The 19,937-nt window shown below is 43.7% G+C and overlaps 1 protein-coding gene across 2 annotated transcripts; it reads left to right on the top strand.

The window, feature by feature from the left end:
- Positions 1 to 971: 971 nt before the first annotated feature.
- On the top strand, positions 972 to 19,937 carry LOC127054087 (C-factor-like). Of its 2 annotated transcripts, XM_050959787.1 has the most exons (3): positions 972 to 1,687; positions 5,424 to 5,601; positions 15,560 to 19,937. In XM_050959787.1, the coding sequence occupies exons 1-3, from the start codon at positions 1,361 to 1,363 to the stop codon at positions 15,844 to 15,846; spliced, it is 792 nt and encodes a 263-aa protein (XP_050815744.1). In that variant the 5' UTR covers positions 972 to 1,360; the 3' UTR covers positions 15,847 to 19,937. The 2 variants fall into 2 exon arrangements, 1 of the variants encoding a protein (XP_050815744.1); XR_007775160.1 differs by lacking the exon at positions 15,560 to 19,937 and having other exon boundaries at positions 1,605 to 2,362; positions 5,424 to 5,508.

Here is a 19,937-nt window from a genome sequence, read left to right as displayed (position 1 = left end):
TGAAGAAAGTAAATAAGGAAGTGTTATTTACTCCTTCGCATAATACAAAAACTAGCAGTCCCCAAATGAAATTAATAGGTAGTAGATTTAAAAACAAACAAAGGAAGTATTTCTTCACACAGTGCATTGTCACTGTGGAACTCTTTGCCAGAGGAAGTTGTGAAGGCCAAAAATATAACAGGGTTCAAAAAAGAACTAAGTAAGTTCCTGGAGGATAGGTCCATCAATGGCTATTAGCCAGGATGGGTAGGGATGGTGTCCCTAGCCTCTGTGTGCCAGAAGCTGAGAATGGGGAACAGAGGATGGATCACTTGATGATTACCTGTTCTGTTCATTCCCTTTGGGGCACTTTGTATTGGCCGCTGTCAGAAGACAGGATACTGGGCAAGATGGACCTTTGGTCTGATCCAGTATGGCCACTCTTATGTTCTTATATGGACCTAACTTTTTTTTAAATGAAAGCTGAGATTCTTGCATAGCCACTTGACTCCAGGAGCTGATGCTTTTTAAGAAAAACACCAAATATATTGTGACTCTCACAATAAAATAGAAATCACTATGGCTAACATCTCTCTTTTCATCCCCTTATGCTTCTCTAACTCCCTCTTATTCTCGGGCATGGAGAAGCTCAGCTGGACTGCCCCCTGTGTGCGGGGAGAGGGAACAATAGCTGCATGATCTACAATCACATGATAGGTCTGTCCTCAATTTTTTACACTTTGACAGCACTGATAAGCGTGGAGGGCTAACACAGCCAGCCTTACTAAATAGAATACTGAAGATGTAGTTAGTTCCCGGTGCCGACTTTATTGTGGGAGCTAATTGGACTGGGACTTCATTTCCCAGGGTCCTTTGGGCAGGAAAGCAAGTTTTTTCCTATGCTGCTGTATTCATAACCTCTTTCCTAGCCCAGGCAGTCCCGGGAAATGGAGTCCGAACCCTATGAGCTGCCAACACGGAAACGAGACAGGGCACTACGAATCCCAGTTGTCTTCACACACCTCCCCTGCAGCTAAGAGCAGAGGCTGAAGGCATGTGATGCTATACAGTGCGACAGAAATCCGGCAGTGTTGCGAACATGCATTTCCTGTGCCTATTGAGAGCTGCAGCAGCGTCCCTGGCCCATGCAAAGGTGCAAGCGAACTGGGTCTGTTCTGCCAGGAAGGATCCCTCTCCAGCCATGCACCTCTGTGGTGAATGCAGCATGTCACTAGCACTTATCAGTTAGGGAGCAGTAGGGGGCTCCTGGTTTTTTGGGGCTGCCTGGGCGGAGGGCATAACCCTGCAGGTTTAGTGGGCAGCATACGGTATCAGGCTGGGGGCTGCCTTGCGGGGAGGATTAGGTGTAGCTGGAGGGGCGATGGCAGGAGGGGTGGTCCTGGTGCAGAGAGCCAACAGGGGACTCAGCGTGCACTTCTGCAAACACATTTTATCTGCATGCAAAGAGGCAAGAGTGATTGCTACCTGCAGGATCCCCGAAGCAGCCAGCGCCTTACAAGCACTGCAAAGGCTGTATCCCCAGAAGCTCACTGTGCTGCGGCTGGATGCCTCTTGGGAGGCAGAGATCCGAGAGGCAGCGGAAGCCGTGGTGAAGGAGCATGGCCGGCTGGACCTACTCATCAACTCTGGGGCAATGTTGCACCCCAGCGCCAGAGGAGAGACGAGCCTGCAGGAGATCTCAGCAGAGGTGGGCCAGAGTTTCCCGCAGTGGAAACATCAATGAGGTCAAAAAAAGCGTAGTTAGTGCAGACTTGCTGTATTTCACTTCTATGGGATTAACTGGAAGACCCCTCATTCTTCCAATAGCTCTCTGATGCCAACTCTGCCCACATATCTACACCAGCAGCACCATCACAGGACCTAACCAGATCAGCCACACCATCACCGGTTCATTCACCTGCACGTCCACCAATTTAATATACGCCATCATATGTCAGCAATGCCCTTCTGCTATGTACATCGGACAAACTGGACAGTCTCTATAGAAAAGGATAAATGGACACAAATCAGATATTAGGAATGGCAATATACAAAAACCTGTAGGAGAGCACTTCAACCTCCCTGGCCACACTATAGCAGATCTTAAGGTGGCCATCCTGCAGCAAAAAAACTTCAGGACCAGACTTCAAAGAGAAACTGCTGAGCTTCAGTTCACCTGCAAATTTGACACCATCAGCTCAGGATTAAACAAAGACTGTGAATGGCTTGCCAGCTACAAAACCAGTTTCTCCTCCCTTGGCTTTCGCACCTCAACTGCTAGAACAGGGCCTCATCCTCCCTGATTGAACTAACCTCATTATCTCTAGCTTGCTTGCATATATATACCTGCCCCTGGAAATTTCCACTACATGCATCTGATGAGGTGGGTATTCACTCACGAAAGCTCATGCTCCAAAACGGCTGTTAGTCTATAAGGTGCTACAGGATTCTTTGCTGCTTTTACAGATCCAGACTAACACGGCTATCCCTCTGATACTCTCTGAGCAAGGGCATTCCCTCCGTGCTCAGCTGCTCAGGGTTCTTGTCCAAATTGTGTGTCGGTTTAAGTCTTTGCCAATTAATCTCAGCAGGCTACATTGACATATTGTGGAGAGTAGGGTGTGTGTGTGTCCTTGTTAATGGAAAGAGATCTGAAGGAGAGGGTGATTTTTTTTATTGAAGGTGGCTTGGCAACTGTGAAGCCATTGCTTGAGGACATCTGGTTGCAGCTGATGTATTTCAGTAAATATATCACTAGACACCTGAAAGTGCACAATGGCTTTAAAAGCATGTCCGTTTTTTAAATAGGTGACTAGCGGCCTGAGAAGAAAAGATATGCCACCTGCTGGGCCTCATCTAATGCCAGGAGAAAGGAGTTTTAATGGCAACAGAAGCAGGTCTAGTGGGCTTTTTCTCCAGCCGGCCATTCCCGTTGTTGCATGCTCATCAATGCACAGTGCACTCTAGAGTGCAAAGCTCCAGGATGCATGAAATTTGAACTGAATGGTGTTTATGTAATTAAAAATAACAACCAATGAGAAAAGAAAAAAGGGACATGCAAGGTGCCCAAATTTAGAGGACCTGTTTGGACACCTGTTCTTCAGCATGCATGCTTCCAGATAGATGGAGTGTGCCCATCTGGAACTGTGCAGGTATATGTCAGTTATGAAAATGTACCATGTATGTTCAAGATGTAATTTTCGGGCCTTCGGAACTTTCTTTCAAAACTAGCATGGTCTAAACATATAGCACATTGAGGAGTAATTATGTTTGCATTATGCAACTGCAAAGAATGTTTGAAAAATATGTTGAATAAAATGTATTTTGGCCAGTTAGCACAGCTCAAAAATAACTTAACAGACTTTAGTGAAGGTAAAAAAAGGAAAAATGGCAATAGAACACTTTTCAGAGAGCTATGAAATAACAAAAAGCAATCCCTTCTCTCATCTCCCCAAACATACATCCTTACATCATGTTCCACAAAAATGGCAGTGGAAGTAAAATTATTTTCCACTGGTTTCACAGTAGACCAACTAGCCAGGGCTCCACTGCACTTAGGGAGCCTGGGGCAAAACCTGACATTGAGGGCCTCCACTCTTCCAAAGAAATTACCACTGAAGGGGGGCTGCAGGGAGAAGAATTGGAGGGGAAGCCCACACTGCACTCACCTGACCCTGCAATGGGGCTCAGCTCCAGTCACGTAGGTCTGGGCCTGGGTCCCTTTCAGTATGTTGCAACCTGGCCTCAGGGGTCACAGTGCAGTGCAACTCAGGTTTGGCTATGCATCCCTGCAGCTAGTCAGCATTTCTAATTAAGGACGGGTTTTCAATGGGTGCTTTTGAGAATCCCACCGTGTCTTCCTTGGCTCCCTAACCTTGTGTAATAACAATATAATGGTTTGGAGGTTTATGTGTTCGTTTTTTCTCTTTCTGAACATGAAATGAGTTCACTAAGCATAACTGTCTGCTAAGTGGGCTATTCCTTTTTCCCTGTTTTTCTGTAGGCTGAGACTACACTACAGACCTTAGAGTGGCACAGTTGTACGGCAGTTGCTGTGCTGCTGTAAACTCTCCCGTGTAGCCACTCTATGCCAGCGGGAGAGAGTTCTCCTGTTGGCATAACGAAACCACCCCCAACGAGTGTTGGTAACTAAATTGGCGGGAGAGAGTCTCCCACCAACATAGCTCTGTCCACATTTGTGCTTTTGTCGGTGAAACTATGTCAGTCAGGAGTATGTTTTTTCACACACCTGATCAACAGAAAGTTTTACGGACAAAAGCTTTAGTGTAGACATAACCTTAGTTACAGAAGTTGCCTGTTCCATCCCTTCATCTTGTGTTGTGTGTTAAGTAACTCTTGTTTCTTTTCTTAATTTAATTCGTCTTGTTGGTTTCCTGGGCTGAGACTTAAGTTTGAGATTTTTTAGAAAATTCTTAGAAAAGAAAAAGAAATGTATTAGCCTTGATGCTGTAAAGAACTCAATGGAGTCCTCACATGCTTAAAGTTAAGCACATGCATAAATCTTTGCAGTATTGGAGCCTTAGAATGGAATGGCCTTCGTGACCTTCACTCTAGTATTCCTAGTTAATCATTTAACTCCAAAGTATACATAAATTGACTGTAATTATAGTTTGAAATTCTGATGACCTGAATAGATAATTTGAGCTACGATCTCGTTTAAACCTGTATGTTCCTGTGACTAAACAACATGTTTTAGTACCAGTTGTTTATTTGCAGATACCCAGTGACCAATGTTTCAAAGTTCAAACAATATCAGCAAAATCAGAAAGAGCTTAAGTAGTTTAATTCTTTGTTTTCAGTGTCAGTGGACAATAAAAAGAAAAAAAATATATGCTACATCATGTTTTAGGTTAAATCATTTTAATTTAACTAGCCCAACAGACTCTTCAATAAGGGCATGTTAAAAAATGCTACAAAGCAGCAAAGCTCCATATTGACTCTAACTAAACAATAATGAATTACCAGTAATAATTTATTTGACAAAGAAGAAGAAATGGAATTAATAAGGCATGTGCACATGACTTTGCTTGCATGGTTTCTCCCACCTTTTATCTTTTGTCTTTTTAAAAAAGAATGCTCCTCAGGACAGATAATACCTTCTGATGCATAATGGGACTCTGATCCTCACTGGATTTTTGAGCATCACCGCTATATAAACCATACTAATATGGATTTGTCAACACTTCTGGAAGGGTCACCCCTTACATTACAGTATACCATGGCCAGCGTTTCAGATGGGCCAAGTCAGGACCCAGTTTGTTAGGGATAATGATATCACACTGAGATGATGAGAGATGATGAGATGATTTTTTATTTTTTTTAGCACAAAACGAAACTTTAAGACTGGCATTTGCTGGCTGTAGGCTATTTACCTTTGCAGTCTCTACTTCTTCTTCTTCTTCTTTTTTTTTTCTATGTTCTAGGGTCTTCCCATAACATTGGCAACAAATACCATAGGGCTCCTAGTGATGGCTAAATATTTTGCCCCTCTGTTGCGGAAAGGATCTGGAGCGTTTGGACATCAGTTTGCTGACCAGGCCAAACGGCATAGGACCATACTGGTGAACCTGACAGCTAAAGTAGGCTCCATAGGAGACAATTGTAAGTACTGTTTGACATGAATGTTATGCAGTAACTTAATTATTTTTCATATAAGAAGATAAATGATTGATATAGTAATGTTTTATAACATCCAGCTGGTGTGGGCCCGTGTAGCTAATAACAATGTAGAAGATCATTATAATTTTCTAAGCATTACTGCATCTTAATTTAATTTTTCCTGCAAAAATGGTTTGTGCAGTAAAAAGAATAACTCTGCTTAAATTGTACTGATATGTTGGCTAACGAATATATATTGAATTATCTCGCTGCTAAAAGTAATGATGATGGTGTATGCTGCAGCAATTTTTTTAATTTTAAATTTTGTATATTCCTGTTTTTTCAGGTGCATGTGGTGAATGACATATTTATTTATCAAACATTCAAGACAATATGTGCACTATGAATATTGAAGGAGTATTTTAAAAATCCATTCCAAAAAGTTTTTGTAAACATTTCTTATAATTTAAGTAGAGGGTTTCATTTTATCCCTCATAATTTGTAAGATCAGTGTTTGGATAGGTAAGTCTCTTTAATATAAACTTTAGAGATATTAAATGCAATTTCTGGGTCTGTTGTGACTTTTAGCTATACCGTTTGGGGATGTGATTTTGTCAAATCTCATAAATTAAGCAGTGTTGGGCTGGGCCAGTCATTGAATTGGATACCTAGAGTGAGAACTCACAAACTTCAGGAATTGATATTGGTATGGGTTCATTGTGTGGCATTTTCCCCTTTGACTCAATATTGAGCTGATGTCCCAAGCATGATGCAAGGGGTTATTCTGATGCTGAAGATGAGGAGTGAAATCATGGCTCAATTAAAGTCAATGAGAATTTTGCCAGTGATTTCAACAGAGCCAGGATTTCACACGATGCTTTTTGTGTGAGATGTGAAACTCAGGCTTCAGCCATAAAAGATCAAATAACACTTGTTACAAGAGTAAAAGGCCTCAGGGCTGGTATACACTACACAGGTAGGTCAACATAAAGCAGCTTATGTTGACCTAATTATGTCAATGTCTACACTTCAGCCTTCCTCCCACGGATGTAAGTGCCCTACTACGCTGAGGCCTTGTCTACACTGGCAAGTTTCTGTGCAGTAAAGCAGCTTTCTGTGCTGTAACTCCTGAGGTGTACATACTGCCAAGCCTCTTGGTGCGCAGAAACTGTGCAGTTGCAGCGCTGTAAAAAAACTACCCCTACGAGAGGTGTACAGTTTTCTGCGCTGGGGTTACAGCGCTACAGTGCCAGTGTAGATACCCAGGTTGATTACAGCGCTGTGATTGGCCTCGGGAGTGTGTCCCACAATGCCTTTTCTTGCCTCACTAGTCATTGGTTTGAACTCTACTGCCTTGCCCTCATGTGACCAACCGTCATTCCCACCTGTAAATTCCTTGGGAATTTTGAAAGTCCCTTTCCTGTTGGCGTGGTGATGCGTGCAGTGGTCTCAGCGCATCTTTCCAGATGACCATGCCTGCTCCATGCACCAGGAGATCCCCCACTTAAAACAATGCAGAGCTACTGGACCTCATCAGTTTTTGGGGAGAGGAGTCCGTCCAGTCCCAGCTGTGCTCCAGTCGTAGGAATTATGATACCTATGGACAGATTTCACGATGCATGACAGAAAGGGGCCATGACCAGGACACATTGCAGTGCAGGGTCACAGTAACGGAGCTGTGGAACACCTACCACAAGGCGTGGGAGGCTAACTGCCACTCCGGTGCTGCGCCCATGAGCTGCCGGTTCTACAAAAAGCTGGACGCGATACTCGGTGGCAACCCCACCTCCACTGCAAAGGTTGCTGTGGATACTTCGGTGGCTCACGTGCCAGTCGAGAATGGACCGAGCCAGGAGGAGGAAATCTTGGATGAGGAGGGGGAGGGGGACCCCCAGAGGCAGAGGATGACTTGGAGGTTAGAAATGCATGCAGCTTGGAGCTCTTATCTACCCCGGAGTAGGCTAGCCAGTCACAGCTGTTGGAGCTTGGTGAAGTGCAAACAGGAGAGGAGGCTCCTGGTAAGTGGATTGATTTTGGGAATTGATAAAGCAAGTTTTTGGAGGCAAGAGGCTTGTAGAAAGCAGGCATGGGTCTATATGATATGCGTACCATATGATATGCGTACCACCGAATGTCTGAGTGGCGGAACAGGGCATTGATTGACTCCCTCACTTCATGGGAATCTGCCTCAGAGGTCTCCAGGAAACTCTCATGGAGATACTCGGCAATCCACTGCCGCAGGTTCTTTGGCAGAGCTGCTTTGTTTCTTGCCCCATTAAGGGTAACTTTCCTGTGCCACTCTGCCATCACTGGGTGGCATTGCTGCACATAGGTGAGCCACATAAGGGCCAGGGTGAAGTCGCAGTCTTGGAGAAGACCCTCCCTTGATTCCCTGCTTACCCTCAATGGCGAGATATCTTCCATAACGAACAGAGCCTGTGGAAAATGTGGGGACAGGAATGATTGTCAGGCCCCTGCTACAACGCTGGCTCTCCCCTGAGAGCCATGTGGCCATTGTACAGTACAGTCCTGGAACACTGATCTCCCCTGTCCCTGCAATTACTCACCATTTTGGGGTCTTATGGCCTGGGGTCAGCCAGTTAGTGACAGGTGTGTGAATAGTGGCTGAGTTTTAAATCTGTGCCTGTTGTTGAACCTCTCCTTGCTACTTTCAAGGTTCCACATGTATGGCTTCATAAGCCATAGCATTAAGGGGTAGGCTGGGTCTCCCAGGATCATAATGGGCATTTCGACTTCTCCTACAGTGATCTTCTGGTCTGGGAAGAAAGTCCCTGCTTGCAGCTTCCTGAACAGGCCAGTGTTCCAAAAGATGCATGTGTCATGCACCTTTCTGGACCAGCCTGTGTTAATATCCATGAAACGTCCACAGTGATCCACAAGTGCCTGGAGAACCATTGAGAAATACCCTTTCCAATTAATGTACTCGGAGGCTAGATGGTCTGGTGCCAGAATTGGAATATGTGTGCCATCTATCACCCCTCCACAGTTAGGGAAGTCCATTTGTGCAAAGCCATCCACAATGTCACTCACGTTGCCCAGAGTCATGGTCTTTCTGCACAGGATGCGATTAATGGCCCTGCACACTTCAATCAACACAAGTCCAACGGTTGAATTTCCCACTCTGAACTGGTTAGCGATCAATCGGTAGCAGTCTGGAGTAGCCAGCATCCACAGTGCAATTGCCACACAGTTTTCAAACAACAGGGCAGCTCTCATTCTTGTGTCTTTGTGCTGCAGAGCCCATGAATGTGGCTTTCCTCATCCAAAAGTTCTGCAGCCACTGCTTGTCATCCCAGGCTTGCATCACGATGGGATCCCATCACGACGTGATCCCACCACTCAGTGCTTGTTTCCTGAACCCAAAAGCAGCATTCCACTGTGGTCAGCACCTTCGTGAATGCCACAAGCAATCTCATGTTGAAGCTACTATGCATGGCGATATCAATGTCGCACTCCTCTTGCCATTGTAGTTTAAGGAATAACTCCACTGCCATTCGTGATAAGCAACATATTGGTCAACAGTAGGGATCCATTCCTGCAGACTGAAGAGGCACAGTGTGCAGTACATAAACCGTTGAAAGATGACACCAAATGCAGACGGAAGCACAAGGATTGCTGGGATGTGAAGCAATGCATCATGGGGCATTGGGACGGGACCCACGATGCCCTGTGACCCCCTCCACCGTCCCACAACTCAATGGCAGAAGAGGAAGAGCTGCTCTGTGGGATAGCTGCCCAGAGTGCACCGCTTTGAATACTGCTGCAAGTGTGAACATGCTATTGTGCAGGCAGCTGACAGTATGAACACACAACAGTGGATTCCCTTCAATGCCCTCTAAGCAGCACTGTAACTGCTGGTGCTGTAACTCCGCTAGTGTAGGGGTTCCCTGACATCATAACTCCACCTCCATGAGAGGCGTAGGGCCTATTTCAGCATAGTTAGGGGGAGGCAGTGTCTACACTACATCGGCTGTCTTGTCAATTTCATGGCAGGAACTGTTAAATTGACAAGAAAACTCCTGCTCCCCTGGAGAGCTGGTTGGCTGGATTCTGCTCCTGGCTGGTAACTCTGCTTGAGCTAGAGCACCAAAAATAGCAGTGTGGCCAAAGGGGTTCAGGCTAGCTGCCTGAGTACAATCCTGACCAGCTCCCTGAGTATGTATTTGGGCAGCTAGCCCAAGCTGCTGCTTGTGCTGCTGCAGACACACTGCTATTTTTAGTGCTACTAGCTAGCTCCAGCAGAGCCAGCATGTGTACGTCTGTTCAAGCTGGGAATCATACCTGGCTGCTGCTGTATAAATATACCCTTAGTCTGTAAGTTCCAGGGTATGGACTGTGGGTGAAATACTGGCACCGTCAAAGCCAATGGCAAAACATGTATTTCACCCTGCGTCTCATGTGTTCAGTAAAGTGCCGTAAACATTTATATGGTTGTATGAATATTAACAGAAATAATTGAATTTGAAAGGAAAATGTCAAGACTGATAGTCCTAACATGTAGAACAGCTTAAGAAGTTTTATTTAAACTCTGAGTTCTGACTTCTACATTTACAAATACCTTTTAGAGAGGCTCGTGTGACTTTGATGAAGCGCTTTGTTTTAATCATAAATGATTGGTGAGTATATTTACAATTTACCTGGACAAGAGACGTAAAACTCTATTAAACAGGCATGTTTATAATTTCTCCAGATAGTCATTGATGATCCTGCTTTCTCTGCAACACAATACTTTAAATAAGGGATTTGACTGTGCAGGTAATGGAGGATTTGATTCTTTGGGATGGTTTCTTTCCACATGGGAGAGTACTGACTGTTTCTTCTTTTGCAGGTTTGCATAAAATATACAATGTAAATGCCTTTGTGTGTTCTCAACTATCCGGAATAGGAGTCTTCAGAACAGCCCCAGCAATTTTTTTTCAAAATGTGAAAGAGAGAGCCTGAGCCAATAAAAAGTGAGCTGGAAAGAAAGGGGCTCAATTGCATCAGTTTATTACATTCACACTTTAATCCAACTCGTGATTCTTATCATATCAGTAGAAGCTTAACAGGAACAAATCTCAAAATAAATTGGAAAATGAACTCAATGAATATTTTGACTATTGTCAATTTGGATGGCTTTACTGTTGGTCTAGTAAGCAGTAACCATAACATCGGATGCTTCCGTGCCTTGAAAAGGGTAAGGTTTGGGGCTGGTAAGCCTAATACACTTCAAGTTATGAATAAGAAGGCAGAATTATAGGAACAGGATTGTTACAAACTGGCCCTCTGCCCCACTTTATGGTCAGTCTGTTGTGAGTGGATCCAATCACTGGGTCCCATGTGCTTCTGAGTCAATAGGGTCTGGGCAGAGTCTAGTTAATGTTTCTAGTTCTGAGACTAGGTCACATTCCCAGGCCTGCAACTCTTCTCTGATGCCCTTGTTTGGGATGTGTAGGTGCTGCAGTCCAGTTTCCCCAAATGTTGAAACCAGTGTCTCAGGTCTCCTGGACCTTCCGCTCACTTACACATGCTTTCACTTAGGCTCTGGGCTATCTGGGCTTTGAGTTTAAACCCTTCAGTGACAATGTGGCAGGAAAACACTGGCTTAGCAATGGAATTTCTTAATCATAGTAATTTTACTCTTAATAGACTCAAGAGTTACTATGACACTCCCCTGGGGTACCCAGGGTTGTGAGACACCTCACCACCACTTGCCCTTATGCATGAGGCAACCTTCTTGGTGCCTGCTGTGAATCAGTTCCCTGAATCTACCAGCCTCTGGCAACACACCAAGCACTTCCTTCAGGGCCTGTTCAGGCTCTCACTCCCTCTGTGCAGGTTAGTGAATGGCCCACACCAACTCCTGAACCCTCTCAGAACATTCCCTATATTGTCAGCTCCTTATCCACTGAACACCCCTAGAACTATCAAGCAGGCTGTTCCCAAGGGAACAATGGTAGACACACTAGCTTGTAAGAGTCAGCTCAGGATCAGCACTTTGCTTAACGCCACAGCACTTAGATATATTTATAGTCTGGAGAAGAGAAGACTGAGAGGGGACTGGATAATAGTTTTTAAGTACATAAAAGTTGGTTACAAGGAGGAGGGAGAAAAATTGTTCTTCTTAACCTTGAAGGATAGGACAAGAAGCAATGGGTTTAAATTGCAGCAAGGGAGGTTTAGATTGGACATTAGGAAAAAATTTCTAACTGTCAGAGTGGTTAAGCATGGGAATAAATAAATGGAATCTCCATCATTGGGGATTTTTAAGAGCAGTTTGGAGGAACACCCTTCAGGGATGGTCTAGATAATACTTAGTCTGCCTTGAGTGCAAGAGACTGGACTAGAAGACCTCTTGAGGTCCCTTACAGTTCTATGATTCTGTAGTGAAAACAAGAATAAGTTTACTATCAGGAATCCAAGATTCAGGCAATAATGAGCAAGGATATTGGAAAGAAATGGTTACATATAAAACAAAATCATAACTTGCTTTCTAGAGACTAAATGTAACAGGTTAATTCCTATCTAATGAAGTTTTATGGAAAGTTTCTCTTCAGCATTTTCAACCAAGGTTGGCTCAGACACCATTTTCGTGAATATAAATGTGCTGTCTGTTTACTTCCTAGGCGCAGAATCCCAACGTGTCTTCTTTCTCTTCCAGAAATTCCCCCCAAAGTTCATTGTCTGTACTCTTAGACTGGAAAGAACCCGTGACTTGTTTTTTTTTCCCAGTATGCTCTTTCTGTGTTGACTTCACATCTCCTTGTTAACATTTGACTTCCTATGTAAATAGGCATCCATTGTATTAGCTTACAATGCTTAATTTACATCTTGTCTGGAGGCAAACCTGTTTTTCACCTTTGCTGGTGACACTACCTTGATACAGACTTTAAAAACATTGTGTTTCTGTGTGTGTGTGTGTATATTTATATATATATATATAAAAAACTCCTTACATAGTATCTGTACATACATTTTACAATTATACTAATGACCACTGTGACAATGGCTTTTATTCGAGATCACGTGGCATTCTTTAGTGAACTAGAACGTATACACAAGACTCATGAGATTTCTATAAACCCTGTACATGCCCTGGCCAGTTGGCATTAAAAGGTTCTTGGGTCACAGTTACAGATCTTTTGAAAATAACAAAAGTCCTCAGATGCCCCTAGTTTTAGCTCACCCCTTCTGAGAGTCAGTGGTTCATCAGCATTTCAAGCTGGTCAGTATCTCTCCTGCACGTCTTTCTTACGGTTGACAATGGTCAGCCCCCTGCACAGAACAGAACCTCCCTTTTAAATAGGGTCTCTGTCTTTGTGATGTGACTGAGAAACACCAGATCCACCAGCCATAGTTGTTCATCCTCCCACATTGTGAACCCCTGTGTAGAAAAAACATTGTTCTGTGGAGGTAGGGCCAGAAGTTGAGAGACAATCAAAGTCAGTGGCCCCAGATTGCAGTCTTGATGGCTTCTTGGTGATAGCCCTGCAGTGAGGTGCAAAACACCTTGCCCAGGCAGGGCAACTGTCTGGATTGCAGCCTAATAAGAGGCTGTCCCCTGGGCAAGTTCAGATTTATGCTGTCACATAGGTACCGTTTCCACACAGTAGAACATAGAGTTCATAATTTGATCCTGTCATAGCCCACTCTGTTACAAGTTGCAGTCAGTTTTCCCAATGAAACAGCGGTTCTGAAACATATCAGGAGTCTTTGTTCAGACTTTGCTTGCAGCTATTATAGAATGAAATTATGAAAGGCATGATACAAAATGATAGTGTGTTATAAAGCACCAAAGAACCTGACCACTTATGGTAACTGAAGATTCTAAGGCCCTTTTTTCAAGAATAGGATGTTAATGCTGGTGTCTTGGCAAAATTCCATTTTGAGTTATTCCTTTTTGTTTCTCTAAACTTCCTCCTGCTGTTTAAATTAGATATATCTTTCACTTCCAGTTGTATTTTGTTGTATAGTACTGCTATGCACTAACTTATACATTGCATGTTTCACCTCATATGTGTGTGAATTTAGGGAGTGCGGAAGTCATTTCTTTATACACCTTTTATATATCATTTGTAAAACACTGTGGATTTTTCTGAATAAACAGCTTTATAAAAAGTTGAGAATTATTCTAACAGTAAATTTAAAAAATCCTTTACATAAAGCTGCATTTCTGAGATTTTATAAAAAGGATTAATTACGTGCTAAAGCAGGGGTGGTCAAACTACAGCCTGCAAGCCACATCTGCCCCGCGGGACCATCCTGATGGCCCGGGAGGGTAGCCCTTGGTCCCTCCCCTGCTGTTCCCTCTCCCCCGCAGCCTAAGCTCGCTCGCTCCGCTGCCGGCGCAATGCTCTGGGCGGTGGGCCTGTGAGCTCCTGGGGCAGCACATCTGCAGAGCCCTGCCTGACCCAGTGCTCTGAGTTGTCTAGTGATGGTGGCAGCACAGCTGGGCAGTGCGGCTGCAGCGCTGCCAGCCATCGGTGCTCCAGGCAGCACAGTAAGGGGACGGGGAGGTTGGATAGAGGGCAGAGGAGTTTGGGGTGATGATCAGGGGGCAGGGTGTGGATAGGGGTTGGGGCGGTCGGAGGAGGAAATGGGAAGTTGAATGGGGGCACCCCAAACTCCTCTGCCCTCTATCCAACCTCCCCGTCCCCTTACTGTGCTGCCTGGAGCACCGATGGCTGGCAGCGCTGCAGCCGCGCTGCCCAGCTGTGCTGCCACCATCACTAGACAACTCAGAGCACTGGGTCAGGCAGGGCTCCGCAGATGTGCTGCCCCAGGAGCTCACAGGCCCACCGCCCAGAGCATTGCGCCAGCAGCGGAGCGAGCGAGCTTAGGCTGCGGGGGAGAGGGAACAGCAGGGGAGGGACCAAGGGCTACCATGGGGGCAGGGGTCCCAGGGGGCAGCTGGTGGGGGGGGAGGCGGTTGGATGGGGTCTCAGAGAGCAGTCAGGGAACAGGGGGAAGGGGTAGTTGAATGGGGTGGAAGTCCTTGGTGGGCCATCAGGGAATGGGGTGGAGTTGGATGGGGCAGGAGTCCAGGGGGGCAGATAGGAGGTGGGGTCCAGTCCAGGAGCCCCTCCCCTAACCGGCCCTCCATACAATTTATGAAACCTGATGTGGCCCTCAGGCCAAAAAGTTTGCCTTCCCCTGTGCTAAAGTAAGAAGGAAAAGTGAAGAAGGAAAAAAACCTTTTCTTTTATGTATAATATTAGTATAAAATTAGAGAGTGTAACTCATTTCTGGCTAGGTGACTCATACTCTCAGGGAATTAATTATCCAACACAAGTAATTCTAAAATAGACACTATAAATTTTTTTTTTAATCAGATGGCTACTGCTAGCATTGAATAGGTAAACGTGAACTTTGAATTCAGTGTAACTAGTAGATTGAGTACAGAACTGGGAGAATGAACGTCCTGAAAACTTGCCTCAGTTCTGCCATTGACTTCCTATCTGTCTGTGGGCAAATAAACATGGAGAGGTAAATGTAAAAATACTACGTAACTGAATTTAGAAGGAAACTAAGGGGTAAATAGTAAGAGTCTACTGTTCTTTTCTCTATAATTACTTATTTTGTTGTGTTTTTCAGATTTTAAGGCCAGAAGGACCATTAGGATAATCTATTTTCACTTTTTGCATAACACAGACACAGAATGTTATGCAGTGGTTCTTGCATCAAATTCATAACATCTGGTTGAGCAAGGAACTTACCTTTTAGAAAGACAAGCAAGATAATGATGATTCCGTTGGTTTTGCTAGATCTTTTTCATGAAAGAAATACAGCCTTCCACATGGCTAAAAACTATGGGATAATGCTATATGTACCAGCAAATGACCAAAGGGATATTCACTAACATATTATTCTGAAATCTGCCAAATATATTAACATGCTACAACTGTGACACAATGCTGCTTGTGGCTTTGCAGAACTTGCTTACCTGACATATTTCTTTTAGCCTTAGGTGGATGGTATAGCTCCAGAATGTCTAAAGCAGCTTTGAACATGGCTACCAAGAATCTCAGCATTGAACTTGAAAGAGGGAAAACTAAGGTGGTGTGTGTTTCTTTGCATCTAGGAACTGTGAATACTGACTTATCAAAGCCTTATCACAGGAATGTTCCCAAGGACAAACTGTTCACCCCAGAATATTCAGTTAATTGTCTAATGAATATTATTGAGAACCTTGATATGGGGAAAACAGGAAAGTTCTTTGCTTGGGATGGATCTGCACTACCTTGGTAAAGACTTGTTTTAATGGAGGCACCCCGGTACCGTGGAGATGAGAGCAACATAAATACCTAGCTAGTTTAATCTTTAGTAAACCTTTTGTTGTGGCGTATGATGAGAGCATCCAAAAGATATTAGATTTTAATCCCAGTTCTGTCACTGACTTGCTGTATGACTTTGAGCAAATCTTAAATTTCTCTGTGCCTCTAATTCATTATGTGGTAAATGGGGATAATACTTACCAACCTCAGGGCTCTTGAAGCTAAATTTGTGGCACCTTATAGACTAACAGAGGTTTTGGAGCTTTCGTAGGTGAATACCTACTTCGTCAGTTGCATCTGACGAAGTAGGTATTCACCTATGAAAGCTCATGCTCCAAAACCTCTGTTAGTCTATAAGGTGCCACAGGATTCTTTGCTGCTTTTACAGATCCAGACTAACACGGCTACCCCTCTGATACTTGAAGCTAAATTTGTTGATGTTTGTAAAGGGTTTTGAGAGTCCCTATGAAAGGTGCAATAAAGTATAGGGTATAGTTATGATTTTATTAATGATAATAAAAGCATACTACTAATTATTTGCTGCAAGGATTTGTGTTTGTTTATTCAGATACCATGCCTTGGTTTCTGTAAATTGGGTGAGGTTAGAGAGAAAAGGGATTACATAGCAGTGAGTGACAAGTCATTTCAAAAGGTGGTTGCCTGTAACCTTCTCTCTTTGTTTTTTATGCTATCAGTTTGAAAGGTGATACAACAGTGCAGGACTGTTCTGATCAAATCAAATCTAATGGTGACGTCTGATAGTGATGGAAACAGAACTCAGTGTGCAAAGCTGTGAACATTGGCTCCGTTTTGGGCAAGTCTACTGCAGACCTTTTCTTTCTCCCCACCTTTCTTTTCTCCTCTATTGACAAATGCCACATTTAAAGGATACTGGCTGCAGGGAACCCCCACCCTCTGCATACAAACAGACACACCTCCCTTAAAAACTCAGGTGCTAACTGCATTTGAAGTATTTACCATACAATGAGAGCATGAATAAAATTCTGATTACAATTTTGTCATAGTTGCTCTGGCTTGTTTTCACGTGTTATACCAAAGAAGAAAGATTGGCAAGTTTCAGTGAGATGTTCATGTTGTTCAAATGTAACTCTCAGTACACCTCTGCCTCGATACAACACCGTCCTTGGGAGCCAAAAAATCTTACCATGTTATAGGTGAAACCGTGTTATAATGAACTCGCTTTGATCCAGCAGAGTGCGCAGCGCCCCCCCTCCCCCGGAGCACTGCTTTACCATGTTATATGCAAATTCGTGTTATATAGAGTGGTGTTATATCGAGGTAGTGGTGTACTTGGACTGGACAATGTCATCACAGGTTCATATTCATTGGAGGCACAGATACGTACTTATTCTAAAAATCAGGCCACTTACAGACTTACGTGAAATTGTTGCTGCACAGTACACATGAGATTGACTTAATGAGACCTGAGAATGACTGACAAATCTGTTATACAGATCACTCAGCAGTACCCTTTGCCCTGTGAACTTTGTCCAACTCCAGGAGAGGTACTAGAAAGCAGAAAATCAAACAACTGGTGACGCGGGGAAGATCACATAAACTACGCCAAGCATACTGTTTACAGTCCTTGTGTTTTGTTGTTCACAACCTGACTACTCAGAACTTTGATCATGCTGGTGACAGCTAAATCACATCACACTTGTGTATATGCAAAATAAAGTTATGAAGATCTTCATGGGGTATTAAAAACAGGACAACAAAACATTGATGAAAAATTGTTGAGGGGTTTCAGTGTGGTAGGCTCAGGGAGTCAGAACAAAAGTAAGTAACACAAATGAGAGACAGCCGGCAGAAATGAGAGACACACATAAATCCTTGTTTCTGTTATAGAATGCAAAGTGGGAGAAGTTTACAAGGGCCCATGTCATGAACATACTGTATGTGACATGGAAGGTAGCATAGTCTGAAGAAATGAAAGCATTTGGTTGATAGGCAGTCCTGAGCTTTAGGCCCAGCTCTGCTATTGACTTGTTTTGTTCATTTCACCATTGCTTCAGTTTCCCCATCTGTAACATGAAAATAATGATGATTTTTCATTTTTATAAAACGTTTTGAGATCTATGGACACAAAGTGCTATATCAGTATTAAGCATTATTTATTAAAAAGTCAGTAGGATATTATACACTCCTCATATTGCCCATGAAGGCCACGTGTATGCTATGATTGAAACCAAGCTAGGTATAACCAGGTTTACACTTGGTTGGTAGGAGGATTACAGCATGGATTCTCTGAGCAGCCGAAACAAGGATTCTAGCTTGGTTTCTCTGATAAGGGAAAAGCTTTTTCTGAAAAATGTTTTATAAAACTACACTAGATTACCTAGGAACCTAATCTCCAGTATTGTTTAGCCTACATGATTGTCAGAAAACAGTGTTTTCTCTCCTTGATCTAGGAATCTAACCCCTACTAGCAACAGTGTTGTTTTAAAACCAGAGTTATTTTCATTTGTTCTGATATGCAGGAGGTAGTCCACTCCGAAAATTGATTTGTTGGTATGTGTTCATTTTGTTTAAGTGACCAGAGGGTAGGGACCATAGGTGCTGGGACTACAGGTGTGGGGATGTTTCCGGATACCCTGGCTTGAAGTGGTGTCCATCATATACAGGGTTTACAGTTTGATTCAATGTCTCTCAGCACCCCCACTATACAAATTGTTCCAGCAACAATGGTACAGACATGAGGAATGAAGACTGGCATAGTTAAAATGTAGAGGCCATAAAACCAACAATAGCTCTTCTTGATTGGCTTAGGATTTCATAGCCACCATATCAATTGTGGTCCTATTTCCTTCTGCTGCCTTTATACATGTAGGTGGGCACATTCTGGATCTTGTGTTTAGGCTGGATTTCATGATTGAAGAGGTGAAGACCACACTTTGTTATGGTCAGAGCTTTCTCAAATAGAGATCAGAACTTGCCATTTCTTCCTTCAGGGAAAAGGTCATCAACAGAGAATGAATGATGCAGCTAAGTTTCTTATTTCTCTAAGGGAAAATGTTGTGCATCTGATGGTTTATTCATAATGCCTAGTAAGACGTCATCATCTGTTACTCTTAATCATTAATATAGTGGTCAGTAACCTCCAATCATTTTCCCAAACCTTTATATGAAGGGACTGGTATTTATTTTTTCTCTCTCTCTTTTATTTCCTCATTAAAATGAGATGATGTATTTAAAAAAACAACTGTGTTCCTTGAAACCTTGGTACTGGGAATATTTTATAAATGGGCCAGAAAAATAAAAATAAATTGATGCCCAATATCCCTAGACAGAACAACCAGCCAGAAGAATGTATTATTGTGATTAATTAGCGCTTGTGATGGGATAGGACAATAAAATCTATTTTCAGTGTGCACAGAGAGAACTTTAAAACAATAAATTCTATTCTTCTTCACGTGCTTGCTCATATCAATTCCAGTTAGGTATGTGCATGTGCCACATGCACGGATGTCGAAAACTTTTCCCTAGCTGCTACCTCTCAGGCTGGCTGAGGAGCCCCCTGGAGTGGCACCAATATGGTGCTCTATATAGGACCCTGCCGGCCCCCCTCAGTTCCTTCTTACTGCCCTTGACTATTATTGGAAAAGTAGTCTCGTTATCAAGTGCTCCACTACTCTCTAGCTTTCTCTTATCTTTGTACATAGTTACCTTTGTTAGTTAATCATTAGTAGTTATCTTAGTGTTAAGTGTAGCATAGCAGTTGTGGGGTTCCTTCCCTCCAAGGAGCACCCTGCAGGGCTCCAGGGCATGCCGTCCCAGGGCTTCTTGTGGCAAGCCCATGCCCACAGGTGATCCCCATGACTCCTGCCTTAGGTGTCTGGGCGAGGTCCATCAGGCAGACAGGTGTAAAATCTGTAAAGCCTTTAAGCCTCGTACAAGAAAGGAGAGAGAAATCTGCCTCAAGCAACTCCTCATGGAGTCTGCACTGCATCCCTCTCAGGATGCAGGCCCAAGTGCCTCAGTGCACAATGCTCCCCCAGCAGTACCGTCCACAGTGCCGCGGAAGGACCTGGCTTGCCCTCCTCG

The sequence above is a fragment of the Gopherus flavomarginatus genome, chromosome 6, assembly GCF_025201925.1.
Source record: "Gopherus flavomarginatus isolate rGopFla2 chromosome 6, rGopFla2.mat.asm, whole genome shotgun sequence".
Taxonomy (NCBI): Eukaryota; Metazoa; Chordata; order Testudines; family Testudinidae; genus Gopherus; species Gopherus flavomarginatus.
Note: the sequence above shows the minus strand (reverse complement) of the source record. Positions and strands in the feature narration are given on the sequence as shown.

Excerpts from the sequence above, each read along its gene's own strand:
- LOC127054087 (XM_050959787.1), top strand. The coding sequence starts at position 1,361 with ATGGCAGGAGGGGTGGTCCTGGTGCAGAGAGCCAACAGGGGACTCAGC. Across the intron at positions 1,688-5,423 it reads TGCAGGAGATCTCAGCAGAG|GGTCTTCCCATAACATTGGC; the intron begins GTGGGCCAGAGT and ends TCTATGTTCTAG. Across the intron at positions 5,602-15,559 it reads AGGCTCCATAGGAGACAATT|CCTTAGGTGGATGGTATAGC; the intron begins GTAAGTACTGTT and ends TATTTCTTTTAG.